General features: G+C 37.4%; 1 protein-coding gene across 1 annotated transcript in view; it reads right to left on the bottom strand.

The window, feature by feature from the left end:
• Positions 1 to 16,378, bottom strand: part of gpc5c (glypican 5c) — a 109,247-nt gene that overhangs the window by 31,122 nt on the left and 61,747 nt on the right. The window contains exon 9 of the mRNA XM_085439917.1: positions 2,600 to 2,720. Within this exon, the coding sequence (XP_085296043.1) occupies positions 2,600 to 2,720 (121 nt within the window). The remainder of the gene's footprint in view (positions 1 to 2,599; positions 2,721 to 16,378) is intronic.

Raw genomic sequence — 16,378 nt, 5'->3', positions numbered from 1 at the left:
TCTAGTCCATGAGAGTAAACCAGGCAGACTTTTTTTTAACCTTTTGTTACTGTCACAGTCACACATTATACTATCAAACTATTTTTTTGTTGTTTAATATGAAATCAGATTTAACATAAAATCAATCAAACTCATTATTTATTTATTCAAAGATAAAAATTGATAGTTTGCCTGCACTTTTAGTAAGATAACCTTTACTTTTATGTGCTTGCAGCTCTTCCAAGAACAATGACAATCACATGCCTGGCTGGTTTTTGGTTATTTATAGGTTTGCTCCATGCTCCCAGGCCCCCTCAGCAGCCCACTGTATACAAAGCAGTGTGCGTCTTTCCAATAGCACACCTGAATCTCAGAGCAATGAAAAACTTCCTTTTCCAGTCCTTGTTTATGAATGCAGATAGATTTTAAAAAGCAAATTAATTTTCAGGTATTTCAGGTAAATTGCATGTTGCATGTTTTGTGCCTTTACTTATCAACTGTTTGCCAGCATCCAGCAAAAGTATGCTCAAAGGTTATTGATGAATTGAAGCTTCTGGTTCCAAAAATGTTCAGAACATTCAGAACAAAACCACTTTTATCTGGCCTACAGTATTTGTCTAAATAGTGACCATCTTTGCTGTCAGGCATAGATGAACTTTAAAAGTTAATATGCAGCATTTCAGAAAACATACAGTTTTATTTTCTCTTTTTTAGTGTTCCTATGTCTGCAAATCTGCATCTTAGCAAGCAATCTGTTCACACAGGTATGAGCACATGTGATGACTTGTGCTGTAATCTCTAGTTCGACTGGTTGATAGCTTGGTTGATATTTGTTTATTCAGCCAAATTCTCACTGATCAGCCAATCTTGTCACCTCCTGCGTGTTTTAGTAGCTTTTAATTTTCCCAAATGAATGTATCCTGTTCAATTAACATTTACATTTTGTCGGTGTTATTATGTTCAAACAACTTCCCCGTTTAGGCTCAAGGCTTTGAGTGCAAATACATCAGAACTCGTCGATTTCCGTGTTTGCCCTAATAATTCATTTATAACAGCATTCACACCAAACCACAGATTCACTAGCTCCTCGGTCTCGCAGGAGCACACACCTACACCGAGACCAAGCTGAACGTTTCTTCTCTTATCACCCCCCACCCAGTGCCGCCAATCGATTGGTTTGAGAGTAGTAACGATTCCAGTCGACCAAGACTTTCTTTGGTTGACTGTCACTTCATGCAGGCTAACACTCTGTGATACTCTCTCTTATCTGGCACAAACATAAAGCTCAGTCAAGCTCTGGCACCTAGTGTAGATGCAAGGTAGGCTTTTCAAGTCTGTAAATGTCAACAGGACACCCGCTCAACTCTGCATAGTTTCCATGACAACGAGGCACTTGACAGCCACCAGCACAATGGGATGTTGTGGTCTAACAGGAATGATCTTGAACTGCCAGTTAACAGGTTGAGTGATATATAGTGTGGCTGCTGTACAGATGAAAGAGTAACGAGTGACACTATCGACTCAAATAAGACTAAAACAAAAATACAGTTAATACAGAGAAAAAGGGAAATCCATAAGATGGAAGCATGGGAAACCACACAGGTATAAAAGTGGTCAAACGGAAAAAGCAAAGTGAGATATAGAGATAGAGCTCTAGTCATCGCTGCACTTTCTATCTGTGGCCATAATTTTTTCAGGGCAACAAAAGGGCAGGCGGGCAGAGGGGAACCAAATCCTGGCCCGTTTGTCTCCTCAAATGGCCTCTAGGGACTGTCTGAAATGGCCCTTTTCTTCTTGGTTCTTTTCAGCCCTAAACCCCATCTACATGACAAACAGTGTCACTTTGAAGCTGCCTGTGTCATCTATGCTATCTGTCACTCATTCATGACCTTTTGCTCCTGCCTCTCATCTTTCTTTTTTTTTTCTTTCCACAGTAATTCCCTTTTTTGTCACTGTCTCCCTTTCACACACTATCCTTTTCATTTATCTTTGATATCTGCCTCTGAGCTCAAAACAAGTCTTTGGATCAAAAGAAAATGGCAAGGACATTTCAGTAGTTCTTTTGACAATGTGTCATAGCATTTGAGTCCTTATAAGACTTTGAGTTGCATTTGTCCACAACCAACAATCATCAAGTCTGTATTATTAGCATTATTATTATCTTCTTAATTCCTCTTGTTATTAATTACAAAACACAACAATTAGACCATGTGCATCCATCACAGTTAAGCTCTTTACTCAAAATCAGAGTTTTAATGCTAAAATATAAATATTGTTGTTATTCATAAATTTTCAAACAACTATTTGACAAGAAAGCTGAAAAATTGACAAAAAGAAGAGAAAAAAATTATTAGATTCTGAATTACAGCTATTTACTTGCATTACTGAACAGACCAAAATGGGTTTAGTGGTTGAATGTTATTAATATGTCCAGTGTGCTGGCTCACATTTTAGTGTTAAAACATGAATTCAGTTTGTTATTCTACTAATGAATAAGCACACATTTTATAGTTGTAAACACATTTTTGACAGATTTCTATTAATATTTTCCTGTTTTTATGATAGCTGGTCTAATAAAAGAATTAAGCTATGCATATGATAACTGAAAAATCCATCCTACCGTGTTGAAGTTCTCCAGCCTCTCCTTAGCTTCAGCGACTGTGCACTCCACATTGCGAACTTTGACCTCTGGGTTATTCCTCTGGGCATACAGACCATTTCCTACAACTCTGCCTGTATAACTGTGACAAAAAAGAAAGCCGGAATCAATTTAGTCGCCAACATCATCTTTATGCTGTTAACATGCAATGCTGAATGTATTTGTTAATATCAGAATATTGCTAATGTGTTATTGCTGTGAGTTGCACAATTTAATATGACTCTGTGATTTATCACTATGGAAATATACCTCGGACGCTACAACCAATCAGAAACACACACTATGCCAGGCTCCTGGTTAGACTCCAGCGTCTTTATAATTTGCCTCATTTGTCAACAACATATTGTTAAAAAGCTCCATTATGCATCCTCTCCTGCATCAACACTGAAATCTAATCCAGATCATTTAATGATGCTTTTCATGGTCTTGTGTGAGGAAATATTTTAATGATAGCTGAGCTCTGCCTTGTAAAAATTGTGATTGAGACAAATGCATGCTGGGCCTTTTAAACTCTGGCATGCTCTGTGGCCCTGAAGCTTGGCAGGAACTATAGCTGTTAATTTCTTCAGAGCTGTTGTTGAGCTGATGTCAGAGAGGCTAAACTTTTCTAGCGGCCAACCTGAATTAAATAGGAAGCGTTTTTGATGTCTAATAATAGATTGGAAATTTGTCCGTAAAGAATCGGTGATTTAACGTTTTACAGTTTTGATGGTTTAAATGCTGAACAGTTGGAGCTGATACTGAGCACTGCAGTGTCTCGCACAGGCGTTCAAAAACAACAAAAAACAACATCAGTGTGTGCCCATTTCCTGTAACCTCCACCAGCACTGGCTCGCTCTTTGTGTCATTAATCTTATTTTAGTCTAGTATTATTGTGGCCAATACCGTAAGCAGTTGACCTCACGGGTGAGGGTGAGATATACAAATTGACTTTCAATGATGCGATGCACTTATCCCTCATTTTCCTCCAAATTAATTTTAGAATTATATATTGATGCTAATCTTCCATACTTGGGAGATTTAACGGCACTGGAGAGGAGTGACATGTACTGGCAACAAATCAATTGATGCTTCAGCAGGCAGCGCGAGGCTGATAAAGTGATTATGGATGGTTTAAGCGAGCGTGTTTGTAAGGATGTCTTTATGGGTATGTGAGTGCTTTTGTCGTCGTGCTTGCATATACTTGTACTTGTGAATATGAGTCGAGGCAATCATAAAAGTGCTGACCCTTAAAAAATCTCTGGCCTGTGATATAAGCAGTGTCTTGATAAGGTCGGTGCTCCTTCATCTTGCTGAAACAGCAAAATGATGCAAAAAAAAAAAAATCCTGTGTAATCCTCTGACATTGCAGATTAACTTTACATCTCGTTGTTTGTGTATTTGATTTTATGCTTCATTTTCTTCCTTCAAGTGCTTATTTTACTTTAGGATATTTACCAACCAGATTTTCTGTGTGCCACACGCACACACACACACACACAAAACAAACTGCTTGGACAACAACTGAAAATTCTTATTTGCTGCCAACTCTCAGTCTTCCGAACATGGACGCTATCAATAGCTTTTGGACTTACAGCTTCTCCCCTCTGACACAAGAGATTAATTGAAGAATCAAACAGCCCTCTAAGCAGTGGTTTAAAGTGGGGGGCTGTGTCTTAGGGGTCTGACTGTCTCCAGGCTTGGCTTGTGATAAGAGTGTTGGTGCGGAAATGAGCTCATCAAATTGGATGCTAATAAAAGGGAAGTGTCATGGTGAGTCTGGCAGTGCGTTTGGCCTGGAACATTTCATTGCAGGGCTTGTTTGATACTACATAGGGGATGTAACCACTGACACAGCAGGATATCCCAGAACTGATTACGCGATAGACATACAATTAATGCAGCAAATTTCAAGGCAGAATTCAGATGTTATAAGTTTGCTCTGAATGGCAACAGTGAACTGTTTTGGAATAAATTTCACTCGAGCGCTATAACTCAGGGGATTAAACACTGAGCACACAGTACAGCACAAATGCTACAGCACCCAAATGATGACTCCTTCTTTTTTAGAATTAGCTCTTCTGCCCTTCTGGTGGCCTCAAATGCAGAACCTCACCAAGCATTTGAAAACTCTTTCTACACATTTATGGCTTCTGACTCAGAGCCCTTTTTCTATGGAAGTGACTCACTCCCCCGTGAATGCACAATTGATGCGCACTCTTGAAGGCAGCTTTGTCTGTTCGCGTCCTTTCCCTCTGCCTGAAGCACAGACTAGCAGTGACCTGTACTCCCTGATGCTGACCCCAAAATGAAATGTTTTGCTCTTTTCAAAGCCTGAAGGAATGCTCGTGGGCTTTGGGGCGAAGCATGAAAAATCATTATTCATTTTTAAGGTGTATGGGGGGGGGGGGGGGGGGGGGGGGGGGGGGTCATCTTGAGAATACCCAAGGTAAAGGATATTTTCATGTATATTGCATTAATTGAATTACAAGGATGCGTATTTGATCTGGAATTTGAATTGCCTTTTGCTACTGCGAGGGATTGATAGCAAAGTGACCCATGGTGAATCTGATTCTATTTTATCTGTTAAACCCAACTGCCTAAGCTTGTAACATTCACACATTCACAAAGGACTTAATTACTCTTCTTTTTGTTTTAATTTATTTATTTTTGAGAGCACTTGTGGCTGCTCTTGCTCGTCACATGAAAAGAAACATAAAACAACTAAAAACTACAGATCCTATCTTTCAGAGTTTTCAATGATTTATGACCCCAAAAGACTACTGTATAAACATAAAGCATCACTGGTAAAAGAGATTACACATCTGTATTTGCCAGGCAAATAAATGATTGTAGATCATTTCTTAAACGATGGGAGCTTTATTACTTCTTTTGCCAAGGACTCCTCTGGGATTGACATTAGGAATGAAGACATTCAAATGAATGGATAATCTAGATCTTTTCTTGATTAATTAGAATCATCTTATTTAATTTATGTACATGTTCATCAGCAGGACGCTTTGTGACATTCTCCTGAAGTTTATTAGATGCATGCCTTGTATCAGCAGGATCCTATTATTCAATTGTGAAAAGACAAACACTGTGCAAGCTAAAACAGTCTCAGTGTGGATGTAAAGACTAAACAATACGTCTCCTACTGGAGAACAATCTTAGCACACATTACTGGTACTGAAATCAACATTAGTTTTTACTGGAGTAGACAGTCACTCAAGAATTATGACTACTACATCAAAGTAATCTGTCTGGTCTAGTAATCTGTAACTGAAACAAATCTTCAAACTGAAAAGAGACTCTCACAGTTCATGGCTTACTTTGAGGTAAAGTTTCACTACAATATGTCTCACTAATTATAACAGTGTGCAGCACAGTGCACTGATTAACAGAATGTATGTTTAAACTGGTGTAGAAATCTCAACAAATTCAGTGCTTAGCATTCTGACCTGTTTTAGTGACATAAAGTCACAGTAAGCATTATTGCAGATTTAGCAACAATGTGGAACCCAGTACACAATCACTTAGATCACCTAGAATGAAGTGTTTTTTGGAGACAAGAAAAAAAAGTAAATGGCTTTATGCACACAAAATTAAGTCTATAGGTAACAGACACACATCTTCTCTTTGGTAATGTCAATATTTAACTCCAGTAAGTACGTGAGTGATTTAAACCAGAATTTCTAGGTAAATGGGCTTGACTAATATCTATGTAGACAATCAATACAGTGCAATACAAACTGCAGCAGTCTCTTTTCTCAGTCCTATCTTTGTTCTTTTTTGTAATGTGGAAAAATGCTATAAATATTCTCATGCTTAGCTACTTAAATACCAAAATTACTGCTGCAAAGCTTTATTTTTGTAAGGCAAATGGAGCATTTCTTTGATAAAATGTGAATTTGTGATACTTGGCTATCTCTCCTCTCAATGCATCAGTGGAGCAGAATCTGCTACTGAGGCTCTGTTTGGGGTGCAGAATTCATGATAGACTAAGAGTGCAGAATCTGCTATCACACCAAAGCATTAGTGGGTCTGTTGCACACTTTAGCTTGATATTGCTTCATGTAGTAAGAAGACACACTGATAAAATTACAAAAACAAACATTTAAGGTAAAAAATATGATAGAAACATTTTAGCAAACATGGACTGCATTAAAAAAATAAAGGGCTGCTTAATAATACTGTTTGTGTGCATTATTAATGTTCTATTTCCATGCTTTCACGCTGAATTCCTTCCAGAACAATCCACCGTGAACTTACTTCTACAAAACATAATGTTAAAAAAATACAGAGCATTAGTGACTAGTTTGTGATTATTTCATTAATTGGTCTATACTAAATAGACTGGACATATAACTAAGCCCTTTAGTGCTCACATTAGTGCATGTTAATTTCCCTAGCTATAATCATTTCTGTGAAACAAACATCAGACTGAATTAGAGCAAGGCGAGGAGGGGAATAATGTCAGTGATTAATAACTGAGAGGAGAGGAGGCTGTTTACTATGACTGAGAGTGTGTATTTTTGTGGCTGTGGGTGGCACCATTTCAGCTGAAGAGGGTACTGCACTTGGGATGATGGCACTGCTATCAAGATAACCAGCAAATTGTCGGTTCTGCATGATTAATAAAGCTTTTCCCCACCCCCAGCTGTTGTGGGAATTGAACATGTGTTGAGTTACTCATGGGGAAGTCCTGTGATTAGTACACAGTGGGTTATATCAGCTGCTTTTTTTAAAGTTCTCCTGTTTGATGATTTATGTTTGTTATTTTTTTAAGACAATCATGCAATTTTTGCTACTTAACATTCAAAAAATGTCAACAATCCAATCTTAATAATTTTTTTGTTTAAATAAAACTATTGCCATATATATTTAAATTTCCTAAATCACAGATTGAAAAAATAGTTAATGTCCAAGGTATTTAAAAGTTTTTCTTTGGAGACTCGCTTCTTTTCCCCCTCATGTTTAGTTCAATCCTGGTACCTGACCAAACGAGTCACTTAACAATAACATATTAATCTATGAAAAATGTCAAAGAAGGTGATTCTCAAATACATTAGGCAGAAATTTGGATATCTGAGCATGGGGTGCAGTGAAAAATCTGAGGAAACTGGACAAATGGAGGAAAAATGTCTTAAAAACCCATGTACAGCAGCTGAAGAGTATCTGAAAGTCAAGACACTTTCAGATACTTACTTTCACAAAGATCTGACACAGGATCTGAGAGATACACCTGGTCCTTCAGCTGCAATGGTCTCAAGGGAAGGGTGGCTGTCTAGAAGCCTGTCATTTTTAAGGAAGGGAAACAGGAAGAAAAGCTGAGGTATGCCAAATTACACAAGAACTGGACTGAAATAAGTGGCAAACAATCTTCTCAAAATTCATTTCATTCATTTCATTTATTTATTCATTTTCAGGCACAACAAATACCTATATTGAACATAAAATACACAAAACAAAAAACAAAACTTGCCTGAAAAAGGAGTGGGACGAAGAAAACGTATTAAATCCCACCCCTATACTCACTCATCAACAAAAAAAAACAATAAACTTCCCGCAGCTACGCCCATCATTGCATACAGACCCATCAACAGCCCCGGGCAGATACAAGCATCTAAGCGGCAGCTCGCAACCAACAATTAGAGCCTTCATAACTGAATACAGAATATATAAATTATAAATTGCATTACCACAGGTAACAGGCAGTAATAACTACAAGTAACAGACACACATACATATACATACATATATATCTACACACACAAGTACATATATGTACATACATACGCACACTTTATTTTTTATTTTTTATTTTGGAATCCATACCAGCAATGGTAAGAGGACAGACATTACAGAGCACACTAAAACCCATCATTGAGTATACTGTGACCAGACCAACTGTTTGTAGAGAAATTTAAATCTATGAATATTTTTGCATTGTTTCAATTGTAAACTCAGACTGTTCCAGATTTTCACACCACATACAGACACACAAAAGCCTTTACGGGTTGTTCGAGTTCTGGGTAATTTGAATTCTCCAAAGCCTCTCACATTATAAACCTTTTCTCGAATTTCAAATCTAGTTTGTAAATTTGCCGGTAAAAGTTTAGTAAAAGCTTTATACAAAATTATGGATGTATTGTAATTAACCAGATCCTGGAATTTAAGTAACTTTGCCTGAAGAAAGAATTTGTGAGTATGATCTAGATAACCAGCCTTGTGAATAATACGCAGTGCTCGTTTCTGTGACTAATGGATTAGTTGTATTTTTATATGTATTTCCCCACACTTCCACACAATATGTAAGATATGGAAGAACCAGGGTACAGTACAGAGTACGAAGTGCATCTTTATCAAGGAATTGTTTCACTTTGTTCAAAACTGCGAGGCTTCTAGAAATTTTGGTTTTTATGTGTCTGACGTGGGGTTTCCATGAAATTTTGTTATCAATTATAACTCCCAAAAATTTGTTTTCACTCACATTATCAATTGGTACACCTTCAATGATAATTGGTAATTCTATATTATATTTTAAATTACCAAAAAACATTGCTTTAGTTTTATTTATATTTAATGATAATTTATTTATGTCCATCCATTTTTTTATTAATTTTAGCTCCCTGTTTACAGTCATTACAAGATCAGTATAATCATCGCTACTGAAAAATATGTTGGTGTCATCTGCGAACAGTATGAGTTTAAGTACTTGAGAAACATCAAAAATATCATTTATGTATACATTGAAAAGTTTTGGTCCCAACACTGACCCTTGGGGAACACCACATGTAATACCAAGTTTCTCTGAATGGTAATGCCCTATGCTAACATATTGTTCCCGACCTGTTAGGTAACTTTTTAACCAGTTACCAGCTTTCCCTCGAATACCATATCTTTCCAATTTATCCAGTAAAATTGAGTGATTGATTGTATCGAAGGCCTTTTTGAGGTCAACAAAAATACCAACTGCATATTTATTTTTATCCAGTGTATCAGTAATTTCTTCTACTGCCTCAATTATCGCCATTGAAGTGGTTCTTTGCGTTCTGAAACCATACTGACCAACATTTATTATTTGATGTTTTTCAAGGAATTTTTCTAATCTTGAATTAAAAAGTTTTTCTAGAATTTTTGAGAATTGAGGCAGTAGAGAAATAGGCCTATAATTGGTAAAACTGTGTTTGTCATTACTTTTATATAGTGGTATTACTTTCGCAATTTTCATTTTTTTTGGAAAACAACCGGACTGAAATGATAAATTACAGATATATGTTAAGGGACTAGCAATATTCAGAATAACCTGTTTAACTACAGACATATTTATGTCATGATAATCCATTGAAGACTTACTTTTACATTTTAATGTGATATTTATTACTTCTTGCTCATTTGTAGCTGAGAGGAACAGTGAAAAGGGATTTGATTTTATATTACTGATATTTTCATTTTTATGACACGGGATGTCCGCTGCTAGTTCAGGGCCAACATTTATGAAGAATTTATTGAACCCATCGACAATATTACTCATGTTGTGATTTTCACCATTTGCATCAGTAAAATATTCAGGATATGATGTTCCAGAAGATCCTTGTTTAATTAAGTTGTTTAACACATCCCAAGTTCCTTTTATATTGTTTTTATTTTCATATAATCTTCTTCTATAATAAAGTTGTTTGCTCGTTCTTATAATATCAGTCAATTTATTTCTATATGTTTTATATCTTTGTTCCACTTCTTTTGTTTTTACTTTGATAAACTGTTTATACAGATTGTTTTTCTTTTTGCAAGCATTAATAATTCCTTTTGTGAGCCAAGGACTTTTTATCTTTTTTTTCTTTGTCATGTGTTCGTTTACAGGACAATGTTTATTGTACCACATAGTAAAAATATCTAGAAAATTATCATAAGCCTTGTCCACATCTGACTCTTCATACACCGAACTCCAATCTTGTTGTGCTAAATCGAAATTGAAGGCATGAATTGCTTCTTCATTTATTGTTCGCTTTGCTATCATGATCTTGGTATCTATTTTTTTTAAATCACAGTCACACAAAGTAAAAACTGGTAAGTGGTCAGTTATATCACAGACAAGCAGACCACTATTAATTTGGAAATCCATGACATTAGTAAAAATGTTGTCAATAATAGTGGCGCTATGTGATGTTATTCTGCTTGGCTTTGTTATTGTTGGATATAGTGATAAGCTGTACATTGTGTCAGTAAAGTCATCAATGGCTTTTAACCTTGTTGGATTTAGCAAATCAATGTTAAAATCACCACAGATAAATAGTAATTTTTGGTTCACCGAAGCAAACGTTTTTTCTATCCATTCATTGATGGAATTATGAATGCAGAGAAGTATCATCAGATTTGGATTCAACGGGCAACATCTGCTGTTTATATATTGCATTTCTGTGTATGTTTGCACATGGTTCAATAAATTACTGCACCTATTCCAATTCAATTCAATTCAATTCAATTCAAATCAATCATATATATATATATATATATATATATATATATATATATATATATATATATATATATATATATAAATTTTACATTTATTTTATCAACTTTTCTTCTGACGATGCTGTCTGTGTTGAGAGCTCAGTGGATCTGCGTTCGACTACTCCGCCTAGGCTGCACTGCCGAGTGCAGATCCACTAGCAAGACTGAAGCTAAGCTCGTTGCAACATGGCAAATTGAACCTCCCCCACCCTTATTCAGATCTGGCCTTTGGAACTATTTTGGTCTTCATGTGAAGTTTGACCCTGAAGGTAAGCGCATCATGGACAAAAGTAAAACAGTATGTCGGATGTGCCACACAATGCTCAATTACATTGGTGGGAACTAGTGCGTTAGCGCAGTTAGCTCGTTAACGTGTTAACGCCGTCCAGCCCCACGCACGGGGCGATCCGCGGTAGCTCGTTAACGGAGATTTGCCGTGTTGTGGCGTTAACGTAATTTCAACAAGATTAACGCTGACAGCACTAGTGGGAACACAATAAATATGACTGCACATTTACACCGACATCATCCTAGTGCAAAGACAAGTGAAAGCAGACAAAAACAACAAGCACGCATGGTACAAACTTTACCCGAGTCATTTATACAACCGTTAGCACATGATTCTCCTTATGGGGACCTGATAAGTTTAATATGCTGCTGACAATATAGCCCAGAAGAAGCGTATAGTATAGCTTTTATTTTGGAAAGGGCCATTTCTCTGTAATAAACTCTTTTCCAAAGATGAGTGATTTCTCGATCAGATTGATTTATTTTTTTTATTACTTTGTTGTTTCAGCAACATTAAATTTAAAAACGGTACTTTTGAGTTAAAATATATATTTACAATTTTAATAAATGACAAATTAAAAAAGCATGAACATTTTTTTGTATCGAAAAAATATCGAACCGTGACACCAAAGTATCGAACCGAACCGAACTGTGAATTTTGTGTATCGTTGCACCTCTAATATATATATATGTACCAAATTAAAACAGTTCCCCCGAGGTGCTTTATACTGTAATGTAAAGACCCTACAATAATACAGAGAAAAAATAGAAAACCCCAACAATCATATGACCCCCTATGAGCAAGCACTTTGGCATCAGTGGGAGAGAGAAACTCCCTGTTAACAGGAAGAAACCTCTGGCAGAAGCAGTTTCGGAGAGGTGTGGCCATCAGCCATAACCAGTTGGTCCCATTTTCCAAGCAAAATATAAAGGAAGGAGAATTATCTACAGATATACACTAAAAAAACGAGTTCTTGTCTGATGTTAATTTATTTTACATGTTTTTAATCAGTCTGCACAGTATATGCTGTTCACATAACATTAGACCCATACCGCTGAAAAAGAAATCTAGACCTTTCTCTTATGCCCTTTCAAACAAGTGTGTGTGTGGGGAGGGGGCGCTGAGCAGATGCTTGTAGCCAGTGAACTTTACATGCAAGGCTTGGGCATATTGAAATACTCTGAACAGGAGGTTTTGTTCTGAAAGGCCAGACTGTTCTCACATGCTGTGAACTTAGTAGCCATTTACTGTATGGCAAACAGCCTCAAGCCCATGAACAGGCAACTTGTCAGGAGCCACTTGACAAACATTTACTCGCCAACCCACATAAGGTCATCCATAGGCAATAAACATAGACATGAGCAAACACATACAAATGCTCTAAAAATCTATGGCGTGTAAGGCAATTTGAGCCTATACAAATGGCAGTCTCGGGCTTGCCACAGTCCCTGAAACCCAACAGTTATTCCCAAAGATAACCGCACGCTAAAAATAAATGCTTTAAACGTCAAGCATTTAAAAAACTAAGCACTGATAAATTCTTTGGTTGATATCTTGTCCAATCTCTTCATAGTAGTTAGTGTAGTCAGCTGTACTCTAAGGACAACTGCACTAGACATCAGAAAATGCACAAGGGGAAACAGCACGCAAATCAGGAGAGGTCGTTTGCAGGGCAGACAAGCTTAAACAGTGTGGTTTCTATTCAATGCTTGATTACTCTTATCCACCATGCACCCCCACCTATTATTCTTTGTTCTTAAATGATCTCTCCAAGTCTACAACAAGACTTTTGTTGAAGTCATCTTTTTTTTTTCTTTCTGTTCATTTCCCTCCCGGCAAATACAGACACTGCAGAATCTTGCTTTTTCTTGTCGCTGTCATTTGTAAGCCAGCTGGTGACAACATGAACATGTCATCAGCAGCTCCAGTCACTTGGAGTTCTCAGAAACACCTGGGGAAGCGGCCTTGGATGTTTTTGTTTTGCTTCTGTTACTTTTTATCAGTATCCTCCAACCTCCTCCTTGTTCCAACTATCAGTTGGGTATTTAAAAACAAAAAAATTCCAGTTTTCCCTAATGATACACAAACCTGTGAAAAAGTTATCCCCAGTTCGATTAGAAATATGACTAAAATCCTGAAACATGACAATTGTACCTTAGTTGCCTGTAATACCCAATAAAGACAGACAATAGGATGGGTCTTGTACTGGGATTCTCCTCCTCCCTCAGACATGCTATGTGAACCTGAGCTCAGTTAAGTTCTACTCTGTTACTCATATGAATATATTCCAATGCCTCCTGCGCGATATTCGACTGCTTCCTTCGAGGGGTCACCACAGCAGATCATCTGTCTCCATCTCACCCTATACCTATCATCCTCTTCTCTTACACCAGCCCTCTGTAAGTTCTCCTTCACTACATCCGCGAATCTTCTCTGAGGTTTTTCTCTTTTTCCTCCTGCCTGGCAGCTCCATTTTCAACATCTTTTGTCAAATATATCCACTGCCTCTCCACCGCACATGTCCAAACCATCTCAGCCTTGGCTCTCTAACTTTAGCTTATCATACTTATAAGATTTATTTAAATATTTTTAAATCCAGCTCTTTTTGCACAGAGCTGGGTAATAATACAGCACACTTATACCACTCTATTCTGTTATAAATGATGCTGCAGAAAACAAAGTGAGTTGAGCTCAGTGGGACAAAAGCATTGAGTTCAGAAAAAACAGCTACCCATACTTGTGCTGCTTTGTTGCATATTCGACACCTTAAATTGACCGTTTTTTGTTTGTTGGACTACTGTGAAAATAGTCTTCATCACAATCTTGATTCAACAAGTATGCATCAGGAAAGACAAAAGGTTAGAGGATTCCAGTTTAACCACCCTAGTCTAATTCAAGCCTTTGATTCATTCGGTCACATGAGTCAAGGCAGTTGTTCTTCTGAAGCTGAAGCTGATCAAGTGTGGAGAAAGGTACTGGTTAAGATGAATCATCTGCATATGATCGAACAGCCACATCACCTTCTGCCATTAACCATTATACCCGAAGCAAACCTATTTGGCTGTTTTCTGTCAGAAGACGTTCTTTTACTAATGCCTCTTTCGAACATGTGCTATCTTCCATTAATCTGACGACATCTGAACAGATTGGCTTCAAGTCAGCATCCTGTTGACTGTTTTTGTAAAACTGGGGGTGGCAGTCTAACAAGGTATTTACATCTATTCATCACATGTTGCCCACTACATCTGAATTGCTCATCTCACTAAAAATATGGCCTGAACAGCAATAACATCCTGGACCACACTTGTGTTTATCTGTTATGCTATAGTAAGAAACCTCTAGCATTATGCATTTAATATCACACAGTGTGTATGTATGCCAGCTATTGTTGTACTGTAGCCTCCTTTGTCACTTTCATGGACTTGTCTGGACCATGTCTGGATCACAGAATGCAGCAGAATGTGAAAGACTCTACAGCTGAGAAGGGTTAAAAGGTTTGTTAAGGGGTACATGCTTTTACCGAATATCCCTTGTCCCAGAATGTCAGTGTCATATGCTCTTTGTATTTATAAAAAGTTCCTATTTCTTAAGAAGAGAGTGATTCCATTGAAAATTGCACCAAGTGTGCTTTGTAAGTGATCAATCCAAAGTAACATGGGCCAACATGTTTCCAAATATGCAGACCTATACCAAATACACAGCAGTGGTCAAATAAAGGATGGTATCATTACACATTCACGGTCATTCCAGCCAAGATGAAAGATTTTTCTCCTTCTCCTTCTTTAAAGTTTCGGAGTTTACCGGAGGCACATCACCTGTGCTGAACTGGTGGCATGTCTTTGTGGCACTTTAAGCCAATGAATTATGGCTGTTTAGGGCTGTGGGTTAGGTTGGAATTACACACCACTACGTAGGGCTCAACTGCTTTACCACTTCTTAAGAGGTCCCAGGGTGATTTTACCAAGACCGAGTTAGCTTATTGAGTGGCTGCACTGTCACAGCTACATGGCTGGAGGTCCTATGGCTCAAATTACTCGTGGCAATCGTGCACTAAAAGCCTGTCCTCTGCTGTGCAATGAAAGGTGTTACTGCACATGCGAATGCTCCTCTTCATACTGTTTTTTTTTTTATCTTTTTTTAATGCTATTGAACACCTGTAAATGGCCTTTCTTGACTCACATTAAGCATCCCATCAGTATTTATTCTGAGTCCTATTTTCAGTTTGCTTAATTGCTGCCAACACTCTCTGAATACTTCTCTTAGAAGCTTTCACACCCAATCACTTGGGTCAGATTTGCTTTCTCGCTTTTTGTGGTGACCAGAACACCAGGTCTTGTCTCCATATTTTCTGTAGTCAATTATTGAGTGGACATGTCTAATAAGACTGTTGGGTGGATAAAGATAAAAGTCGACCCTACTCACAGAAGACCATGATCTTATGATATAGGCAGGCTGGGATGCTTCTTAGCATTGAGATAGCCGAGATGGTCCAAGATGGATTTTTTATTTTTATTTTAAAAAAACTAAAAAACATTTTTTTACCTGGAAGAAATCCCAACTAATCCAACATTGAGATTACTGGTAGGAATTGCAGTTTGGGATCAAGTTGGCTAATGCTAATATGTTGTCAAACAAGCTAAAGAGATACTTGATAACCAAAATATATTTTCAGAAAGAAGAGCTACTTCAAAAGAGTGCTGCATCTGAAAAGGCAGCTCCCTTTGCTCCACTGTCTAGATGAAGGAAGCCAAAAATTGAACTTTGGGTCCAGAAAGTTTGAAACCACTCCTCTATAACATCTAGCTTTAGGCTAATCCTGAGGATAGTCAAGGAGCTGAAGACACTAAGCAAGAGGAATAGAATTCAGTTTTAGGGTAGAAAGAAAGATGGGGAAATGAGATATGGCAAGCTATTGTGAATCACTTAGAATGTGCATATACGTACTGGTAATC

Source organism: Copadichromis virginalis, linkage group LG18 (genome assembly GCF_057382275.1).
Source record: "Copadichromis virginalis isolate Kocher_CV1m ecotype Utaka linkage group LG18, C_Virginalis_male_GT1.1, whole genome shotgun sequence".
Taxonomy (NCBI): Eukaryota; Metazoa; Chordata; class Actinopteri; order Cichliformes; family Cichlidae; genus Copadichromis; species Copadichromis virginalis.
This window is presented reverse-complemented; position numbering and strand designations above follow the sequence as displayed.